The 20996-nt window shown below is 40.5% G+C and overlaps 2 protein-coding genes across 2 annotated transcripts; both read left to right on the top strand.

Moving 5' to 3' along the window:
- Window positions 1-7747: 7747 nt before the first annotated feature.
- On the top strand, window positions 7748-9897 carry LOC112572258. Its single transcript, XM_025251838.1, has 2 exons — window positions 7748-8031; window positions 8375-9897. The coding sequence occupies exons 1-2, from the start codon at window positions 7883-7885 to the stop codon at window positions 8865-8867; spliced, it is 642 nt and encodes a 213-aa protein (XP_025107623.1). The 5' UTR covers window positions 7748-7882; the 3' UTR covers window positions 8868-9897.
- Window positions 9898-12756: 2859 nt separating this feature from the next.
- Window positions 12757-16812, top strand: LOC112572908 (UDP-glucuronosyltransferase 2B10-like). The gene is made up of 2 exons (XM_025252896.1): window positions 12757-12870; window positions 14852-16812. The coding sequence occupies exon 2, from the start codon at window positions 14862-14864 to the stop codon at window positions 16386-16388; it is 1527 nt and encodes a 508-aa protein (XP_025108681.1). The 5' UTR covers window positions 12757-12870; window positions 14852-14861; the 3' UTR covers window positions 16389-16812.
- Window positions 16813-20996: the final 4184 nt, after the last annotated feature.

Genomic DNA, 20996 nt, shown 5'->3' with positions numbered 1-20996 from the left:
GATAAGCTGGAAAGGGGCCGTGTTTTAGCGAATCTCAGGATAAGTAGATATGAGCAGGCGAAGAAGAGCCATGCTCATTAATTGAAAAAGAAGCCATCGATAGAACGCAAGAAAGAAAAGGACGAGTTTGAAAACTGCATAAAATGACAAAGCCGCAGGAAAATCGTCTGCCAACGTAGCATAATCTTCTTCAACAATCCTGTCTCTTCCCCCAACCTTGTCTTGCACATCATCGCATCTCTACCTTCAGCAGGAGACCATCGAACTATTTTCATGGGTTTAGTCACACAACTCCTCCGTCCTCAAACGCTGACACTCTTTTCTCTCTGCAGGAGAGGCGATCAAGAACGGTCATCTCGTAGTTCAATCTCTCCAGTCTCCAGGCTCAGGGGGTGTGATTTCGTGCACTTCCAACACCGTCCATCGACCTTTGTCGGATATGCTCTCTAGCAGGTGAACAGCTCGTGGTCGACCTGCTAAAGGCTTCTGTAACGCTATCCGAATATGGATCTTTGTCCATGTCTGAAGCTTCCAGAAAGCTTGTCTCCTCCGTAATTACTTACCCTGCCGACTACTCGTGTGGTGGCTTTGTGTTGTCGTAAAGTGAAATTTGCATGGTGTTACCGACCAGGTTGAAAAAGAGACGAAGGGACGTGGGTTAAAGAGGTGGGTGTTGTCATGGAAACACGGGCTTCACGTGAGGTCAATGCGTTGACGCACACTTAAAAACATTGAATAGAAAATGTAACGACTCCCGAGTCTTCTTTCTTTTAAACATATTTATTTTTTCGAATTAGAAAAAAGAGAAGGTAGAAAGGTAGGCAACGCAAAGCTCCTAGCCACCCCCGAATAAAGAGACTGTTGCTGATGTAAACATCTTCCACCGCTTTTCGCCTTCCCATTCAATTCCCAAACTGAAGTCCGCTCGCAGAAGTCTCCTCGCATGTGCACTGAGGTTGTCAGGAGACACGTGCGACTCGCACACAATGTGACAGGAGCAGCCAATTTGCGGTCTGCTTTTCAAGCAGCTTAAACACAGGACGGCAAAGCTAATTCTGACTTTAAAAAGCAAACAAAAAAAGTATATAGATTGAGTAAAAAATGGAATTAGACCAAGGGATGGAGAAGCAGGTTGAAAACCACAGGCAGCAAAGAAATGACAAGGTGGCATCAATGAAAAACTAGAGAAGCAGAGAGGCAACAATGACTTGAAGCAACATTAAGTGGAAAAAGACTTGGGAAGGGGTAGGGTTTATGAATGACAAGAAAAACAGCAACAGACACCCCCACCCCACCCCCGGCGGTAAGACTTACAGAGGAAAAGTTACAGATCACGGGAAGGGAAAAGTCTGCTAAGAAAACGGCAAAATCCGGTGGATGAGGTTGCTTGAGAAATAATGACAGGAAAAATACAACAGACATGAGTGTGTATAAAAGCCGAGAAAACAATTAGCACACAGAGACAGATGGTCAGGAAGGTGACGGTAGGAATACAGAAAAGTGTGGAGAAAAAAAGGTAACAGACTAGGTGGCAAGTCCTCACCTCTCTCGCGAACACTTGCACGCAAGTTCACGCGCACACACACACCAGAAAACGGTCAAAATGAGAAGTTTGGAGCTTAGTTTAAAGACATCAAAGCCTCGCTAGGCTTCCACTTATAAGGTTTTAAAGTTCCGAAATATATTTATTTGAAAACTTCTCCCTACCTTCGGTCCTTCGAATGGAGACTCGGTAATACGCTCCCCGAAGCCTGCCATGATGCCGCGAGCTTCACGAGGGCTGCTGACGGCGAAATGTCAGGAGATGAGTGTTGCAGGTGACACAAGGGAAGCCGCTTATTATGTGACCACAGGCGTGGGGCTGTCAGTCCTCCAAACGCTGCTGTACCAGTTCTAATGTACGTACATGTGTGTGATAGTGTGTCTGCGTGTGTGACACTGGTGTGTGTGTGTTCGCGAGTGCGCGTTCAAGTGTATGCGTGTGCGTGTATGCGTAAGTAAATGTGTCTGTGAGAAAATGTGACCAGTCTTACTCCATTCAGCGACCCTCCATATCAATCAAACATATAAATATTCTAAAGGCACACGAATAGCCGATGGGCAAAACCTATTTTAAGATCTTCAAATAGGATTGCTGACAGATTTATAGGTTCACCTGGGTGAGATGTAGTCCAGACTGCTTAGGCACTTTTTATTTACTTAGTTAACTAGTTAGTTAGTTTTTGTTAAGAATATTCTATGTGCATGCAATATGCACATACTGGATAATACAGAACTTTATTCTCACACACATCATACATCAGACATTGGCTTAACACTCCCTTCAGGCGCCACAAGTCATACGTCTGACAATTCGATGCAGAAAATCGTGTTCGTCGCACTTAATTTCTTTCTGCATGTGGAACAATAGATTGTGATACTGCTTTAGTTTCTGGCTGTATGAGGACAGAGATATAGCACGCACACACAAACACAAACAGAATACACAAATCAACAAACACATCCACAACTCACTCTCACGCACACTTCACCAGGGCCCCAAATGTTACCTCATCCAAAATTAAAGGACTTAACTTCCAACCCCGCAGTGCAACACCTCAGTCCATATTTTAGAAATGTTTTCCTGTCTGCTTATTTTCTCCTTCTGTCATTCCTCTTTTTCTTTCTTTCTCTCCGTTTTCTTCACACTACTCCTCTACAGTGTAAAAATGATCCGGTCTCTTGTGTAGTATTAACCGTCTTTGACGTAGCGCTGTAATAATTAACTCCGTTCTTCTCCCTAAACAATAAAAATAAAAACAAACAAAACGTAGGATGAACTAGATATTGTGTGCTTTGGCTGTCGTTAGTAATACGAATTGAAGCAGGAAACAAAGGAACAAAAAAGAAGGTTTGATCACTTTGACCGTCCCGTCATCCTTCCGTAATTTTTATTTCAGAAGCTATAACATAACCGGATGACTGTAGGAAGCTAACGCAACATTAACAGGGAGACAACCTCCCACTCAATTCCTATAAGGTCAAAAATAAGAGTTATTTCCCGTGACATTGGTAATCGGATTTTATGGCTCGCTGAACTCGAAGGGACGTAATAGACCTGAACTGATGAGACGGTTTTATCGGCAATGAAAAATGTCAAACGTTTTTTGCTTCCGTACATATTAAAACGACAACCAGGCACACAGTTTCTTTCTTAAGTTGTAGACTATGTTATGTGCAAGAATTTCAACGGTCAGAATCATCGCGTGTCATGTGACATTTAGTCAGGAATGTGCAGCAATAATCTCGTTGAGAACCATTGTGGGCACGTTGCTAGCAGCAACGCCTGTTGTCTGTAATCTGCACGAGTGTTTACTGGAGATCGCGACTTGTTCTTAGACATGAAAAGAAAAAGAATTCTTCATAAAGAAAATAGCTTGAATGGTTCTGTGTGTGTGTGTCTTATATATATATCGATCTATATGTGTATCGAATTATACACGTATCGATTTATGTATGTACGTGTATATGTAGAGATTGATTTATCGACATGTACATACATGTATAATTTTATGTTTGAAGATATTTGTGTCCATGTATTTGTTTATTTAATCGTATCTTGCAGTGCATGAATATTTCTATTTGATGTGTCAATATCGTAACTTACTGTATACCCATTTCACTACAGCACAGCGCCAGTCACTTTCCCAACTCCCTCAATGCTTACATTGTCAACATGCATGAATGAAGCAACTGCAAAGACGAACTCGGCTGATCTATTTAACCGTATTCTCCAAAAGGTCAGAAGGGTGACGACAAGAATTCAGTCTTGTGTCGCCTTGAGGGTATAAAGACCACACAGTCAGGACACCTAAATGTATTCCCCACCCCACTCTCTCTCTCTCACCTGAATATGCGCAGCACTGGTACCCGTATAAAAGCCGACGAGTTTGCCATTACTTGTGGCAAGAGGGTACAGGCGCCTTCTTTATCTGATATCATGTTGTCGCTTTTAAAAGATTAGTGTCTTTCTTTGGATTTTCATCAGCCCCAGCCATGACCAGTCTGTTCTAAGCCGCATTTTCTAATGGTAAGTAATAATGTTTCATGAAAACAACAAGCTTATCTTTTCATGATTTACATAGTTTATATCATGTGTGTTACTCATTTCTCATATCTACCCACTTTCTTTTCGTTTTCTTATCTCCTATTCTTTGTCTTTCTTTCTTTCCTGCTATCACGTCGATTTACTTTTTCTTCATAAAATTAGGTCATAAAATTTTACGACACAAACATTAGAAGAGAAAACTGCGGCCTATTTACATTACCTACTTTCATTTTCATGTCGCGGTACACACGTCCATCACACACCCCCCCCCCACACACACACGCACAGACCCACACACTCCCGAGCACGCACGCACGCACACACGCATGTTTGTTTCTATTAACCTTTTAGCTGTTCAAATGTAACAACAATGTGCACTAAAAGATGTTTGTGAGTGACATAATATTCGGCTTCATATGAACAATAATAATATATATTTATAACCGTATAGCTCAGGCGTCGCTTTACTGTAAAACCACGAACACACTTCTGTACCTGGCTTCGGCAAACACTGTGATCTTTAAGCACTCAGTGATCTCCTGACCTGTTATGAAGTCGGGCATTGGACGATAAAATTGTTATTATTTTATTTTATCCTTGATATGCCCCACATTTACACTTTCCCTTTGAAATTTAAGAAATATTTTCAGCAAGATTATTCAATGTGTTGTAAATACAACTTGTGTTTTTTTATTTATTTTTTTTTCTTTTTTTTTTTTTTTTTGCTTCAGGTACACATTATGCAATTTTAATGTATTTGAATATTCGATATTTTTCCTTGGGTTGTAAAATCTCACTCCCGAGGGAACTCGGTACAAACAGTCTCAGACTGTCACTGCGATGTTTAATTTGCAAGAGTGATAACTTGATAACGTTTTTTCCTTTGAAGTTTTATGAAATGGCGGACATTGACTGGATGTCTTTCATTCTCTTTGTTCCTTTGAAGTAATTTTTATCTACTATCAGTGTAAGTAATCATCATGTCACGGACATCCCTTTGTCACTTGCCACCTATAAATCATTTAATGTTAGTTAGCAGACAAATGTTTGCAGTTTCTTTCAAGACAGGTTAGTGGGTTGTGAGGAGAACGCATTAAAATACAATATGTCATTAGTCTATAAAAAATCTAATCTTTTTATCTTAAGTCGTAGCCTTATGTTACTCAGATGTTCTTGCTGCTAAAATAACTCTCCTGTAATGCCCTGGTAACAGTCTCCTGGCAGTGTAACGCAAGTAATGTCGTTGCCAAAGAGAGGGCCGTCCGGTAATGTCCGCTTTGTGGAAGGACCAGTAACTCTTCCCCGACTGACTCACGTGTATCTGCCGGAGTTACATCGCCAGTTGACCGAACGCTCACCTGAGGGGCCTGTGGGTCGAGCCCTGCAGAGGTTTGTGGACTTGGGGCCTGGGGAGGCAGAGGACCCACTAGCTGTTGCCACTGCCAGAGCCCAGCTACATGACATTCTTAAGAAGGTAAATTTGAGGGAGTTCCTCTTTCATTTCATCTTATTTATTTGTTTACTGTCAAAGGTGTAGGGGAGACAAAGTGGAACCCAATAGCAAGCAAGAAACGGAAGAACAATTTAGGAAGTTATTGTTAGATAATGAAGGAGATTCAAGCACAGTGTTAATAGTAAAGCAGCATATTAAGACCAGTAAATAAGAATAAACATTTTCATTATGCTTCAGCTCGAGAAAGAAAGCAAAAAAGAAAAGAGGGGAAGAAGACAGAAAGATGGAGACGGAGAAAAAAAAATATTTTACATAGTTTGATCTTTCTTGTTCTGCTAACGATTCATTTCTACCTTTCATAGTATTTGTGTTTCTTGTCGTAAGATCGAGCTTTCTTTGCGGCGAAACCGTGTGGGGTTGGACGTGCTTTCGCCGGTGCACGTGCAGTGTTACACCCACTGGCAGGTGAGGCCCACCACGACTGTCACCTGTCTGATGCCATGCAACGTTCAGCAGGCGGCGCTGGTGCCGGTATGTGATGTCGTCTACTATCTAAATGTTTCTCTCTACACCTGCACAACATGGAAATGTATCTGTCTACATATTATAAAAACTTCACTACTCGCACAACATAGAAGTGCATCTTAAAATGTTTGATGAACGTAACACTGTTCCCGTCAGTGGAAAATATTGAAGAAACATCACTCGGTGCACCTGAGTGAACATGTTTACAAAAGGTTAAAAGATGATTCACATCAAACATGTTTACGAAATATTTAAGAAACGTGGCACTGCTCATCTCGAAAAACTGATTACGAAACATGTCACAATCCTCCTTAGTGTAAAAGGTTCATGAGACATCACAGAGTATACAAACGGTAAGTACCCTTGACTGAGGAGCAGAAAACCTTCTGGAGATCTCTGCTATACCCTCATGATATCTCGCCGGTAGGTTCATGCAAAAGTTATAACAAAAGTACTTTTCTTCAATTCAATACTAGGACTCGAAATGTCCCCTAGAGTTTATAGACTATTTTATACCAAGATAAAGAAAAGATTGCCTCAACATAATGCTCTCATACCAAGAATCGACTTATTCAAGACGAGTCTGAAGTATTCGAGTAGCGTCCTGTGGAACAGTCTTCTTTCACACCTCCAACAAACAGACTATACAGTGTATACCTGTTCAAAGCAGGACTTCGAAAAACATTTATTTTTAAACCTTTGGCTGCTTGCAGAGACCTACCATTCCACGTCAACACGCGTTACTAGCAATAAAAATGTATACTAACCTTATGTTACTTATTTACTTGTCAAAAATCCCTATCAAACTAGACAACCTCAATCTTTATACGGATTCTAATTTTCCCTCTTTAATATTTTTGTTTTGATAGTTAGTAGTGTTTTAATTTCCTTTCCTTAGATCGAAGGCTAAGTAGAAAAAAACATAATTTTGCTTATTGTTACCCTCCTAAGTAAAATAATTTGTCATTTGACTAAAAAAGTGCCATCCCTACTCAAGCAGCTTGAGGTAAAAACCACAGAAGCAGGAGGCGGCACATGTCGTACCTAGACACGTTGAACCACTCAAAATTACTGCCGCTCCACCCAACTGCGTCTTGGCTATGGAGACCTTCACCTTTGAACTTTGTGCTATTTTTTACATGTAGACGGTAGCTCAGTCAACGAACGCTGTTCACGCTCCGTTATTTAATGTCCGTCAATTCGTGTAATGTCGGGTAGAAGCTTTATGTAAAGGGACGCCACCCATTATTTGAGACATGGTTTATTGCGGGCCCTTTGTTGAAGGGAGATAACAGTTAAGAGAAAAAGGCGAGAGACTGTGGGCAGGACATTTTATGTTTCTCGTGTGTCTGCCGTGTGTTAATAAACAGAAAGGTTCCAAGGTGTCGAGTTACAGTAAGACAAGGTATCGCTTACTATCGGCGGTGCTCAGCAGTTCAGAAAACACAGAGAGAGAGCTAGAAAGCAGCGAGGAAAAAAGGAGAGAGAGAGGGAGAGAAAAAGAGAAAGGAATGATTTTTAGTGACTAGATTATATTTCTGTTTCAATTAGGGAGCGTAAGCAACAACAACAACAACAACAACAACAACAACAACAACAACAACAACAACAACAACAACAAACTTTTGGCATCAAGGCCTGACCTGTTGCACTCATTGTTTCCCCAGACACAAGCCGGCCGTTTTTTAATCAGACTACCAACCAACACGAGGCGGCTTCATCACACCCTGCCGCGAGAAGTGCGTACCAGCGATGGTCAGTTGGCGTCACCACGGAAACTGCACGTCACCTGCGCCAGACTGTGGAAAACTGCGCTGATGAAGCATGGAGTGTCTGAGGCCGACATCACAGTCAGTCTCGCACCTGGCGACCTCAGATTTAGCATCAGGCTGCCATGTGGGTGGTATGCCGATCTCGTGCCCTGCTTGTGTCTACCTGAGGACGACGGTATCTATTACGTCACCAGGTAACTATATTAAGATACAGCAACCCAAATCAAAACAACAGACAACATTATCTGAAATATGAATCAGATTGCAACACAATAAAATTTAAAAAGGTGGACATTTCAAAGAATACTCAGATAATGCTATAGCGCAAGTAAAACATAAAAAGGTTAAAATGCATCGTGTGAAAAATGACTTTATGTACGCAAATTGTGGGAAAGGATGTTAAAAGCCATAAAACGCTGACGAATACTTTTAAAATGGACAAATGAGGTAGATACTTGTTGTGAAATGTTTTGATGACGTTAGAGGAAGCAGCTCACTTTTCTTCTTCTGTCTTTTATTTTTATTATTTTGCACCAGGGACTACGCTTCTTTTGAGACTCAGGGTCAGGGTGACCTGACCTGGCAGCCATGCTTCAGCTCGCGGGAGTACCAGCTCCTTTGTTCCATCTGCCGCACGGATGGAAGCCTGCGCATGCGCTCTCTGCACCTCCTCTGCCGCGTCTTACCACGTGACTGGCGCCTGCGGCCGCTGACGTGCTACCACCTGCAGACTGCCGTGCTGCACGACGTGGACTTCCACGTGGACTTCTCCCCGCGCTGGCAGCGGCGGACCCTGGAGGGCTGCGTCCACTCCATCCTCGCCACCCTCCTTCACTTCCTGGAGCGACAGAACCTGCCGCACTTTGACCTCCAGCCGGTGAACCTGTGGGCGGCCTTGACCCCCAAGCAACTAGCGGTGGCTCGCAGCGCCCTCGAGCGACTTTTGACCAATGAAAATGCGTTGATCAGCTTGTTGCGGCGAGCTCTGGTGGCTGACGGAGGCGAGAGCTTGGACGTGGGACTGACTTGAGGTCAGAGGTGACGAGGCTGCACCTGGGATGATTGCTGAGTAGTGTTTGACTGCCCTTGTGTCAAAATACTATGCTTACTTCCATGGCAACACTTTGCAGCTCCACCACTCGGTGTAGCTTTCAATGACCCGGCCATCCGTTATCGACGACACAAATGAAAAAAAAAAAACCAACCAAACAGATAAGCTTCTTTCCTTGTAACATACTTTACTGTTATTTCACTGTTATCTTTACCATCCACGCTTAAGTATCATCAACACCAGAGATATGCGATAGGTCTACATTAATGACATTGCTTCATGGTTCATCCATGGGTGACGGTGTTTGTCCACTCCTTCTTTATGACTGAACGCTCCGATTGATCAAACTGTTCAGTCAAGATGAAAAACCGGTTTTACAAGTACAGTACAGGTTAATAAAGCAGCATCAACCAAGACAGGCTAGCGTGTAATAGAGTTTCAAAAATGCTTCTAAGGATATATCCGGATTTATATAAAAATACTACCGCCAAGGAATTTAGCCCGCTTCATTGCTTTTGTGTGTTTTCCTTCTTTTTACTATATCTCCTCCCCTCTGTGTGTGTTTTACTTGCGGCAAATCCACACTGTTAATCTCAACCACAGTTTTGACAAAAATAAACAAGAGTAAACGTTGCTATCCTGAAAACCGTTAAAATAATTCTGACCAGGTATGTATAGTTGTCTGCTTTTATTAAATAAAGATTTTAAAAAATTTTGTGAATGCAAATTAATTTTTTATCGCCAATTTAAAATAAGATTCTGTATTACTAATTTTAAATTCCATATATTAAGGAACTGTATAGATTACATCCTTGGAAGTAATTTTCCCCTTCACAAAAAAAGGTATTATTTAGAAATGTGTGGAGTGGGTGTGTAGTGGTTTTGCAAAGCCCGGTGCTGATGCAAAGCCGAAAAGAAAGCAATAAAATGCAGTGTGCAGATTAGCATTCAGTGTTCTTTTTCTTTGAAATTAACCTTTAGAAAAATTTATGGCTTTATATTGTTATTGTAACGAACGAAGAACTGTTGAATATGATTTGTGTGTCCTCTTTATGTCTCCTTACTGTTCAAGCTAATTTCAACCAACTTAAATAGATATTACTTCGAAATTTCTCTTTGCTGAGTTTAATCAGTCTGAGATGTTGAGACCGGTAAGTTGAAACCGTCTGTCGAGGCGCATCCATTTAGGCTGTGTGTAATATGTCACCGTGACATCACAGTCATGTGGACAAGTCGATCCGTCCTTCATAGTTTTATTGACTGAAAGCAAAATAATAACGAAAAAACAGACAAAAATAGCAGTACTATATTTCTATCTGTTTTTCACTCCTAACTGACACCTGAAATACAAATTCTACCGAGTTATACCAGAGAGCTTAGATGTAGAGAGGATTCACTCGTGACCGCGGGAAAACTCGTCGGTTAGAGTTATCTTTCGTAATTGGATGCTACGAAACAACATGACACAAGGCGATCGTCTGAGGCAAGGTGGGCAATTTTGTTCTGCAATTAACTGTCAGAACGCCAGATTTAAATCAACCTCAAAAGAAAAACGTTTCCACAGTTTCCCAAAGGACGAAGAGAGGTAAGCTAAAAATTTATTCTCAAATTACGATCCATTAGTGTACTGTAGTTGAGAGCAGTCTACTATAACACGTTTGCTCGATTTCTATGATTATTAAAACGACTTTACTGATTATACTGTGAAACTGTGTGATGAATTCTCACTTACCTGATTACAAACCTATTTAAATTTGTTATAGTATTTTCATTTAAGGCATTTGTCACTGGGGTGAGGTGTTATAAAAAGATTTGTTATTAATATATTGAAAAAATCATTACAACAGGTGCAAAATATGGATGAACTTTACGAGAAGGAAAGATTTTGACCATGTTACACCATCTGATGTGTATGGAAAAGGATACTGTCTTTGCTCGGATCATTTCGAGGAAAGTCAGTACAACTGTCAAACCCCCAAAAAAGTCTTGTCTGGAATGCAGTACCCGCAATTTTCGCCATTCCAAATCCACCATTCAAGGTTGATAACTTATGATTATTAGATAATGATATATTCCAATATATATTACTAAGCCACATTTTACCATCATGGGCCTTTCTTTCTGTCATATTTTATTTTTTAATTAACATTTATCATGAGAGATCACTCTAACTGGCACATAAGGCTAATGATGATCATAGCTTGCATCTGGGCATAAAAAGTTTCTCTGTGACACTTTGCAATGGTTGGACACTATTGAAACACCCTCATCCAATGCACTACCTTGTCTGACAGGGTGGAAGATGACTGTGCAGGCTCTGCTTGAGCTTTTTGATGAGCTTCAGACAAATCATGGTATTTCATTACTTCTTACAGAAAAACTGAATCAAGACTGCTTAGAAGACTTTTTTTTCTTGCTTTCAGGGAAAAGGGAGCATCTACATAATCCCACCGCAGAACAGTTTAGATTATTCTTCCGTCAGATCATGATTGAGAACCTGTTTCATCACAGTAGTGGAACTAATTGCCAGAAGGACAATGACAGCTCTTTATTGACTCTGACATCTGTGACCACTGACAAACAACAGGACATAATGATATGTAATGTAGATATTGACGAGAATGACTATGACCATGACATCGATTGTTTAAATGACAAGACATTATTGATAAAGTAAATATCACTTTCAATAATTTTGATGATAACTGTAGTGACCCTCTGACTATTTTCTCCATACAACCACCACCAAAAAAACAAAAATTCTGAGTGAGACAGTCAAGATATTAGAGTGTACATGTTGTAAAAATATTGACCAGTTACTTCCTGGGAAAAAAGTTAAATCTCAGTTGATTCGACTTCTGTGGGAAGAGCTAAAAAGCATTGACCTCTGTTGTCCAGTTGGTGCATGTGATCTGAAAGGAAGTGTGATTAATCTATTTATCAATGTTCGCCTTCATTTTTCTTTGAAAGATAGCTCTGTGTCCTTTTTTGAAAAAGGAGCAAAAAGAAATCAAAAAATGTTGAAGTTACATCATTTGTAGCTTTTAAGCTAAAGTAATTTAAAATTATTATAGAAAAGTGTGAAAGAAAATGTTATAAATCTTCATTTAAAGTACATGTGAGAATGATCCCTTTTGAGTATCTGCTTGCTGTATATTTCATAGTAAGCATAGCTGTTATCTTTCAATTGTCAACCAATGTTCTAACAACAAGGGATATGAATGTATATAAATATATACATTATTATTAATAGTAGTATTATGATTTGTTATTAATTATGATTATTATGATTTGTGTGAGAATTTATTGCCCATGCTTGTATGTAAACAGAAATCTATATGTCTCAGTAGATGTGAGCAAGTCTTCTGAATGTGGCTTGTTTATATTCATGTGTAATTCTGTTTTTAACTGCTTTTCTCATATTAATAAATTCTCATAAATTAGATTTTTATGGATTTTAAATAAATGCAAATTTGTGCTCATGGATGTGCTGTTTGAATTTATAAAAGTTATCCTTTTTAAATATAGTCAGCTGTCATACATGCATTAAAACTCTCCCAAACTACCCTCATCTAAGCAATTCTCATCAATAAAAGACACAAAAATCTGTTCTTAGATAAAGGTCATTTGATATCGCAAACACCTAGACATTTACTCCAAAGATAAACACTGCTAGCGCCGACTTTGTTTAGTAGTGGTTGATAGTAGCAATTGCGGCGTAGCATCTTTTTTCGAAGGGACGCAACTCCGTCACTACTTTTCTTAACAAGTAAGGACAAAGAAGGAGTGCACCCTCTCTACATCTAAGCTCTCTGGTTATACTGCGGCAATGACCTATGACCTTTATGTACCAATCCCTCTCGCGATCTTTCTGTCACACACGCACTAAGACAGAGCGAAGAACCTAGAAAGCACAGGTTGACAGGTCGACCACAAAATTCAAGTTTGAGGACTACGAGGGAAATTGCTACGCGAGAACAAGGTAGGCATGACACAGTACAGCTACTTCTGAATTTCATCCTCTAACAATGAAAGTGTATCGTTTATTTTTACTTGTATTTCCAACTCTTACAGTTATCTAAGACCAGTGTCAAATGGCAAAGCACACAAGAAATGGCCGGCTAGGGTCGACTTCTTCTTAGTTCTGACCTTGGATATATCGAACAAAAAGTCACACACAAAATACAGTTCTTTCTTTCAGTTTCAATACGGAACACTAAAAAAGATTTTTTTTCATTTTGTAGTAAAAAAATAGTAAATGAAAAAAAAAAGTCAGCATCGTCACTATTTGACAAGAAGTGGACTTGTATGAAAGAACAAGACTGTTTCGCTGACACAGCCATCTTGAACGAAAGCTTGCCATTAGGGGTGACTAGTGATTCCACATCTCATCATGTGAGCATTTTACTGCCCCAAACACATCACATCACACGATCAGCTCATCCCATGAGCATCTCATTGGCTGTACCAGTGATATGAGCAGCTGGCTCCGCCAGACTCATTGCAAGAACCAATCAACCCATGTAAACAGCAGATTCACCACAACACACACCAGTAAGCATCGCAATTGTAAATCAACCATTTCCCACCAAAAAATTTTTCTTTGATCGCTTCTTTCTTGCATACTTTTCTTTAAATAAATCAAACTGAAAACTCTGACTATTGTGCATATAATTGTTTCGAAAAAGACTGAAGACCCATCTGTTTATTTAAGAGAGACTTAAACAACCCAGCAACACTTCTGTCTTTATTTTTACTTTTCTGGTGTTTTATATATTTGTTCACTTTATCTTTTTCTTCTTTTTTATTTATTTATTTATTTTTTTTTTTGTTTTTTGTTTGTTTGTTTTTTGTTTGTTTTTTGTTTTTGTTTTGTTTGTTTGTTTTTTTTTCTGTGCAATGAGCATTCTTCTGAATGGATACCTGCGCATTATAAATAGATATCATCATCATCATCATCATCATCATCATCATCATCATCTGTTACCAGGGATTCGAAAGCAACGTCAGTTTAGAATGAATTCACGTTGTAGACTAACGGGACACGTACTAAATTCTGTCAGTAGCATGAGCAATGTCAGTGTCAAAATATGTGGCACTATATTACCTAATGAATAAATATTGTCCGAAGAAAGAAACGAGGCCATGTAAGTACCCAAAGACATGCGAGTTGTCAACAGCACTAGAAAAATACTGTCAGGGTACTTGCTCAACTGCTCTGTCGCCTGAAGTCGTCTACACTATCAGGGTTAGAGAAGTGAGCTGGCTTGACCTCGAGTAATTTTATCTAGGTCCTTAGCCACAATATGTTGCCTCACTTGTCTCTAGCGGTGACAAAGAAAGATACAGTTACAGCTAACGATCATGTAGCACTTACACTTAGTTCTTAACCTTGTTTGAGGTACCGAACCCACAAGTTTCATATGCACGTTCACCGAACCCTTCTTTAGTGTCATCACGAATTGCGGGTGTGTCTTGACCTCCGTGGCTGAGGCTTCGCCGAACCCCTGAGATCGACTCACCGAACCCCTAGGGTTCGATCGAATCCCGGTTAAGAACCACTGACTTAGACGGTTATTATAACCAAGTCTGGCCCCAGGCGCTTTCTTTAGACAGATTCTCAGTAGATAGTTACCTGCTCCAAAGGCACGTTCATAAAAATTTCTTCATTTTATTTGATTACCCTAATATGTATTTATATTTGTACATCGCTTTTATGAGCTGCGGACTGCTTTGTTTCATCTACACAACTGGTAGCTTCGGTTTGATGCTGAATCGCATGCACATCGTTGTTCACACTCCCATCCCATCCCTGCTTGTGAGGGCCTCCACCTTGGGTTGTAGAGGGGAAAGTGAACTCTAGAGCTACTTAATACTACTACTGACTGCAGGCTGTGTCTTTGTGTGAGTTTGGGTTGAATACAACACGAAAGTATTAATTAGACACACATCATTTGTTGCAGGATTCACACAATGAAACGCAAGACAGCGTGTTGGCATCTGTGTTTGTGTGTCATGATGATGTTCTCGGCATCATGCGAAACCAAGCGTGTCATGCTGATGCCACTCCCTATTTCAAGTCATGCCGTCATGCACTTGACGCTCGCGGAAGCATTGACGGCCAAAGGTCACGAGGTGTGGGTCGTTCTGTCTACCGACATCGTCAGAAAGGGTTACCATGACCTGAAGGGAGTGCACATCATCGAGTACACCACCAGCATCTCCATGCAAGACGACATTGTCTTGCCCTTGTTTTTGAAACCATATTTCGAGGGGAGAGAACCAGAAATAGAGAATCACATCCAGTTGATGTGGCAGCTGAACGACGAGATCATGACCAACCAGTCGCTGTTTCAGACAATGCGAGATGTCAAGCCAGATCTCTTCATGTGCGACGATGGTGATCATTCGAGAATCTACCTTATCTTCGCCTACAGAATGGGGATACCTTTTGCCGGCCTGCACTTCGCACAGGACCCCTTCTTCCGCAGAATTCCTTTTTCTCCCGCCGTCGACCCCATCGAGTTCCTTCCCCTCGGCCAGCACATGACCTTCGCGGAGCGTTTGAACAACTTTCTGTCCTATGTATCTCTCTACATGGGGCATCCTCTTTGTCCGGAAAATGCCGTGGAGTTGTATGCACCTGAGATGCCCTATATTCCAATGACTATGTTGGGAGCCAAGGCGGAGGTGTACCTGTCTGAGAATGACCATTTTCTGGACTATCCTCGACCATCTTTACCCAATACTAAAGTCATTGGCGGGATAGCGGCTTCGCCAGCAAAACCTCTGTCTGCGGATCTTCAGGAATTCATGGACAACGCCAAGCACGGTGTCGTCATTGTTTCCTTCGGCTCTCTCGTTCTCGACTTGCCCGAGGGCGCGTTCAGCAAATTGCTGTCGGCTCTGGAGAGCGTGCCAATGAAAGTTGTGTTTCGTGCCAACAGGACATCACCAGACCCCGGGAGAATTTTGATCATGCCTTGGATACCACAAAATGATCTCCTGGCTCACCCAAACTCCAAGGTCTTGGTGACCCACTGTGGAGCCAGCAGCCAGGCCCAAGCGTTGTATCACGCTGTGCCAATGCTCAGCATCCCGTTGTTTTACGACCAATTCTACAACGCCGAAAGAGTTCGACAGAAAGGCTTCGGGCTGACACTGGACCTGCGCACTGCGGAGGTGTCGGACATTGTCAGAGCCCTGATGACTTTGTGGAAAAGCTCGGCCTACCGCGACGCCATCGCACGCGCGTCTCGCCTCTTCCGCGACCAGATGGGTGTGCCGGCAGAACGAGGCGCCTACTGGCTTGATCACGTGATGAAGTATGGCGGCGGTTACATGAGGTCTGCGGGCCAAGAGATTCCACTGTATCAGTTCTTATTACTGGACGTTGTCTTCTTCATCGTCGCTGCGCTTATTCTTTGTTTGTGTTTGATGTCTGCTGCACTGTGGTGTTTCTGGGGAAAGTGCTTTCAACGAAAATCAAAAGCTGACTAAGCACGAAATCTTAAAACAATTTTGAGATTGTGATCAGAGTTCTCGGAAAAGGCAAAGAAACAAAATAAAACGTTGATATAGTTCGTTGACTGGCCACCACCGCGACATCAGTTGATGACGTGCACACCGGACACCCGACCGCCGCGTCACAGCAATGTCATCAGCAGTGACATGTCACGTGATCTTCCTCGTAAACAACAATAAATGACACAAGCCAAATCTATAAGTAAACAAAACAAAAACGGAAAGCACGAAAGGAGGAGCGCATATATCAGAAGAGGAGCAAGATCAGGAGATCAGACCAAGGCTCTTACTGACTGGGTACTCTCCATCTTGATTAACCAATTAACATTTAACTATTATTTTAACCAGGGAGAAATAATCTTCGACAGTAGCCTGACAAGCTGACTTATCATGTACCCCGTACACATCCAATCTCGAAGTCTTGTAACGTTGTGTTTTCTAGCTGTACACCAGTTAAAAAAAAGTACTGTATGAACGTATGATCCGACTTACGTCGAAATTCGGTTTACGACGCCGCGTAAGAACGGATCAACGTCGTAAGTCGAGGACTACCTGTACTTCTTATGTATGCAGGAAGTTTGCAGGTCCTTTTTGGTGTTTTTCAATTTTACCCCCAAGCATTTACATTACCCAGTATAAGATATTGTTCCGGTGGTTTTTCCTGAAGATCAACACAGAGCAAACTTTGTGAATTCACTGACATCGGCGTAAATTTTTCCACGTCACTGATTATTTTATATTTACATTGGGCACTATGAGAGATTTTGTGTGTGTGTGTGAGCGAGAGAGTGATAGAGACGGTAAAAATAAATAGAAGTTTGGAATATCGTAATAGGGCAATGAAATCAACCACAAATTTAAGTGCCAAGTAAAAGCTAGAAGAGAATTCTGGATGTCTCTGTACAGTCAAAAAAACAGCGATATATATTGCAAATTACACTTAAATACAGTTTGAAGAACGATAACTCTGTGTTTTCTTCTGAAGAAAGTCTATGAAGAGTTGTGCAACTTATCCTCCATCTCGGGTATCATTTGACTAAAGCAAAATCGCTGTATGCTCGCAAAGATACTTTAGTTTCTCAAACATTTGAGAACTATTTTTTATAAATTTAATTGAGGTTATAAAGAATTGCCTCTTGTCAGTAAATATTGTATTAGATGAATGATCAAAAATAAAGATTTGAATGTTATTGTGCGCGGAACAAACAGCAGTCGTAACCATGACTCTTTCAATTCAAAATCCAGAAAACTTTTGCAAAATATGTTGTAGAGTTTAATTTGGTGCTAATGTTAGCCATTGATTGACCGATGAAAATTAGGACTTTAAAACGAGATAGTTAATTAAATCCACGAAAATTCTTAGGATAGTTAAAACAAAATTAGGACAATTAAAAATATGACACTTGTATATAAATAGCAGACTATGCACAGGACCATGTCATCTAAAAATATTGTGATAATTAAATGTCTCTAATCTAATAAATTCACGGAATTATTAAGTAATTAATTTTCAATTAGTGTTGGAGACGAGGAGATCAATTAAGATGCTCGCTATTTTTTTTTTTCAATTTCTTTATGAGAAGAGCCGTTCGTAGATGACCAGCTCAGGGCCGGACGTGACGCTACTTCCGGCAGCGGTGACGTACGTGGTGCACGTGTCCTCTGCCACGCTGAAAGCACGACACTGCTGGCTGCGCACGCACCCTCGAGCACATGCGAACAGCGGGAGTTGTGACTGGTGTAGGTCCACGTCCGTGTCCACTCGGACCAAGTTAGCCATGACCACACCTTCCAGTACTCTACTGAAGACTTTCAGACCACGTGGTTCGGTGGACTGCGGCGAGTCTGGTGAAATATGGCGTCGGCAATATCTCAGTAACAACAACAGCAACACAATAACAGACTACTAGCACTACCCAAAGCAATTTAATAACATTGCTATGACACTACCGATTTTTAAAGAGTTCCTAAAGTCTCCTTTTATTAAATCAAGTGCTAACTGTGGTATTTACTTTTCAGCTTGCAATGGAAACAAACATGTTTAGGTACATGATGAGGGGAAACAAAGACTGGCACATCTTGCTCTGTCACAAACTCTGAACTGAGATTTTATTGATAAAATATATACCAGCGATTCAATATAATTTTATTGTCGGTATTTAAATTGTCTTTGGCCTAGAAATTATTAATGTTCTTTATAAACAATAATATTAATATTGGGAAAAATTAAAATGCAACATAAATATACCATGATATAAGGTAATAAAAATTGTGTCAACAAGTTACGTGGAAACATTCACCTGCTGCTTCACACAACCGTCCATATATGGAACCGCAGGCTCCTACTGCAAGGTAGTATTGACTGTGGATGAATCTGCAGTCGTAGCCATCAGCGCGCGGTAAGACCACATCGCCATCGTAGTTGTTGACGTCAAACAACTGTCCTGTCGGCCATCTTTCCTCGTTTGCCTCGTTCCAGCGAAGACCCACCCAGGTCGCGACCTGCCTAGTATGAGAGGACGTAGAAATGAAGAAGTAAGGGTGGTCAGACAGTCCTCGCAAATACCACGAGAAATAACAGTTACCTTTGCAATCATACTGACATTCTTTGAGTTCTTTCATGACAACCTGTCTTCCACAAACATTGACATGCGCAAACAAAAAACAAACTCTGGAACAGATTAAGAAATTGCGTGTGTTGTTGGTATATGGTCTTAACAGGCAGTGCATGTGTTTTTTTGGACGCTTATAGTTCAATGCCAAGTCGATAAAAGAGGTATTCAAGGAGAGGATGCATTTAGGTGCATCTTTGTATAATATACAAAATTATTAAAAATTACAAAAATATTATGTCTGCGCATGTATGTGTCAGTGTTTATGCTTGTGTATATGTTTATATAAGAGAGAGAGACCTTGTGTGTGTGTTCAAGAGAGGGAGAGAGAATATATTGTGTCTTACCATAGACACATCAACGTAATAAGCAATTAATCTTAGGAATATGGTATTGTCCTACCCTAGAGAAGCAGAGTTTAGAAGCCATTTGTCTACGAAAGAGGTACGTGCCTTACCCTCGAGCTTTCAACAGGCTGCTCACAAAGGTCAGGACCTCTTGGTTCTCGACCACCGCTAGGCGCATGCCCACAGCCTCACAAGCTGCACGTGCAGACTCCCACGTTGTCAGGGAACTGTTAGGTTCGAAACATCTAGAAGGATCTGGACCGTACTGTACACACGCACCTAATGCCCCTATGAGATGATGGCCAGAAGACTTGTATCATCAAACATTTTTAGGGTAAGTCAATAGAAAAAGCAAAAACTTTTTCTTCTTAATTTGTATTGATGTATTTGAGAATTAATGTACCAGTGCTACTGGTGATGATGTTGTGATATGAAAAGCAGACAAGGGTTAATGAAAAAAATTATCGAAATGGAAGAGACAGATAAACTAGGAATTGATGTTAAAATGTATGAAAGCCAAAACGAACAGAAAAATGACACGTAAAGGAAACAAAATAAAAGAAAAATTGGTGAAAAAAAACAAACAAAAAAGGACTAAATATTGAACCAAAGGAAGCAGAAATAAAACGAAGAGGAATAAAAGAAAAGAAATAAAAAATAAATAAGGGAATGAACAAAATGAAACAATAAACACAAGAAACATTAAAAAATTAACAAAATAAATAGCAAATAAACAAAACATTGAGAAGAAAGACAACAAAAAGAATGAAAGCAAAGAAATTAACAAAAAATAAAAGAATAAACACAAGAAAGATTTAAAAAAAAATAACAAAACAACGAATGAGAAAATTAACAAAACATTTAGGAGAAACACAATAACAAGAAAGAAAAAAAAAGACTCAATGTACCTTTTAGTATCCAGGTTCGAACCACAATGGCCAAAGGACAACAGCGAAGACATTTTCTCCCAGCAGCCATGGTACAAACCTTGTCTGCAGTTTGCAGCTCAAGTGCTCCGGTCATCATTGTGTGGCCATGATATAAGTTCTTGTGTTGGCTTTAAACACCGTCAGCAACAAAGTCCTGATTGTCAACAAAGCACCTTGCCCAGGTAACCAGTCGCTACCTGCTCCGCTTGTAACGGCCACAAATCAGATCAATGCCCAGGTTTGTGTTTCTTTGAAATCAGTAAACTGGCAAGAGCATAAAAGCCAGCCATCGGCACGTCTGCTTCCTTGCCTTCTATTTCCTTCCTTTCCAGTCCATCTAAATTATTCTAGCGAGGGATTTCTTTTATTGCTGTCACGTCAAACTTGTTTTCATTTTTTTATATTATTTTTCCTTTCATTGCTAAAGTTTGCTTGCTTTCTTTGTCTCATTCTATTCGTGTATTTATGAATACCTGGTTTCCCGGCATCGGTCGCGATTCTTTGAGAAACATTAGCACACAGAAGGCTTCACAGGTCGAGATACGATCACAGTTACCTTTTCGTGTTTGGAGAAACAGCTTTTTGTTTAAACACAGTGGGGCAGGTAGATGTAATGAGGGATCACATAAATACAGCAACTTACTTTTTGTGAACTTTTTCCTGCCCGTTTTCACCACAATAAATTCTTACATCGAC

This window comes from Pomacea canaliculata, linkage group LG9, assembly GCF_003073045.1.
Source record: "Pomacea canaliculata isolate SZHN2017 linkage group LG9, ASM307304v1, whole genome shotgun sequence".
NCBI lineage: Eukaryota > Metazoa > Mollusca > Gastropoda > Architaenioglossa > Ampullariidae > Pomacea > Pomacea canaliculata.
The sequence above is the reverse complement of the archived record's forward strand: the minus strand, read 5'-3'. Positions and strand labels throughout refer to the sequence as shown.

What these genes read in the sequence shown, in the direction of transcription:
- LOC112572258 (XM_025251838.1), top strand. Translation starts at nt 7,883, where the DNA reads ATGAAGCATGGAGTGTCTGAGGCCGACATCACAGTCAGTCTCGCACCT. An exon ending in GGTATCTATTACGTCACCAG is followed by an intron (nt 8,032 to 8,374) that starts GTAACTATATTA and finishes ATTTTGCACCAG; the next exon opens with GGACTACGCTTCTTTTGAGA.
- LOC112572908 (XM_025252896.1), top strand. Translation starts at nt 14,862, where the DNA reads ATGAAACGCAAGACAGCGTGTTGGCATCTGTGTTTGTGTGTCATGATG.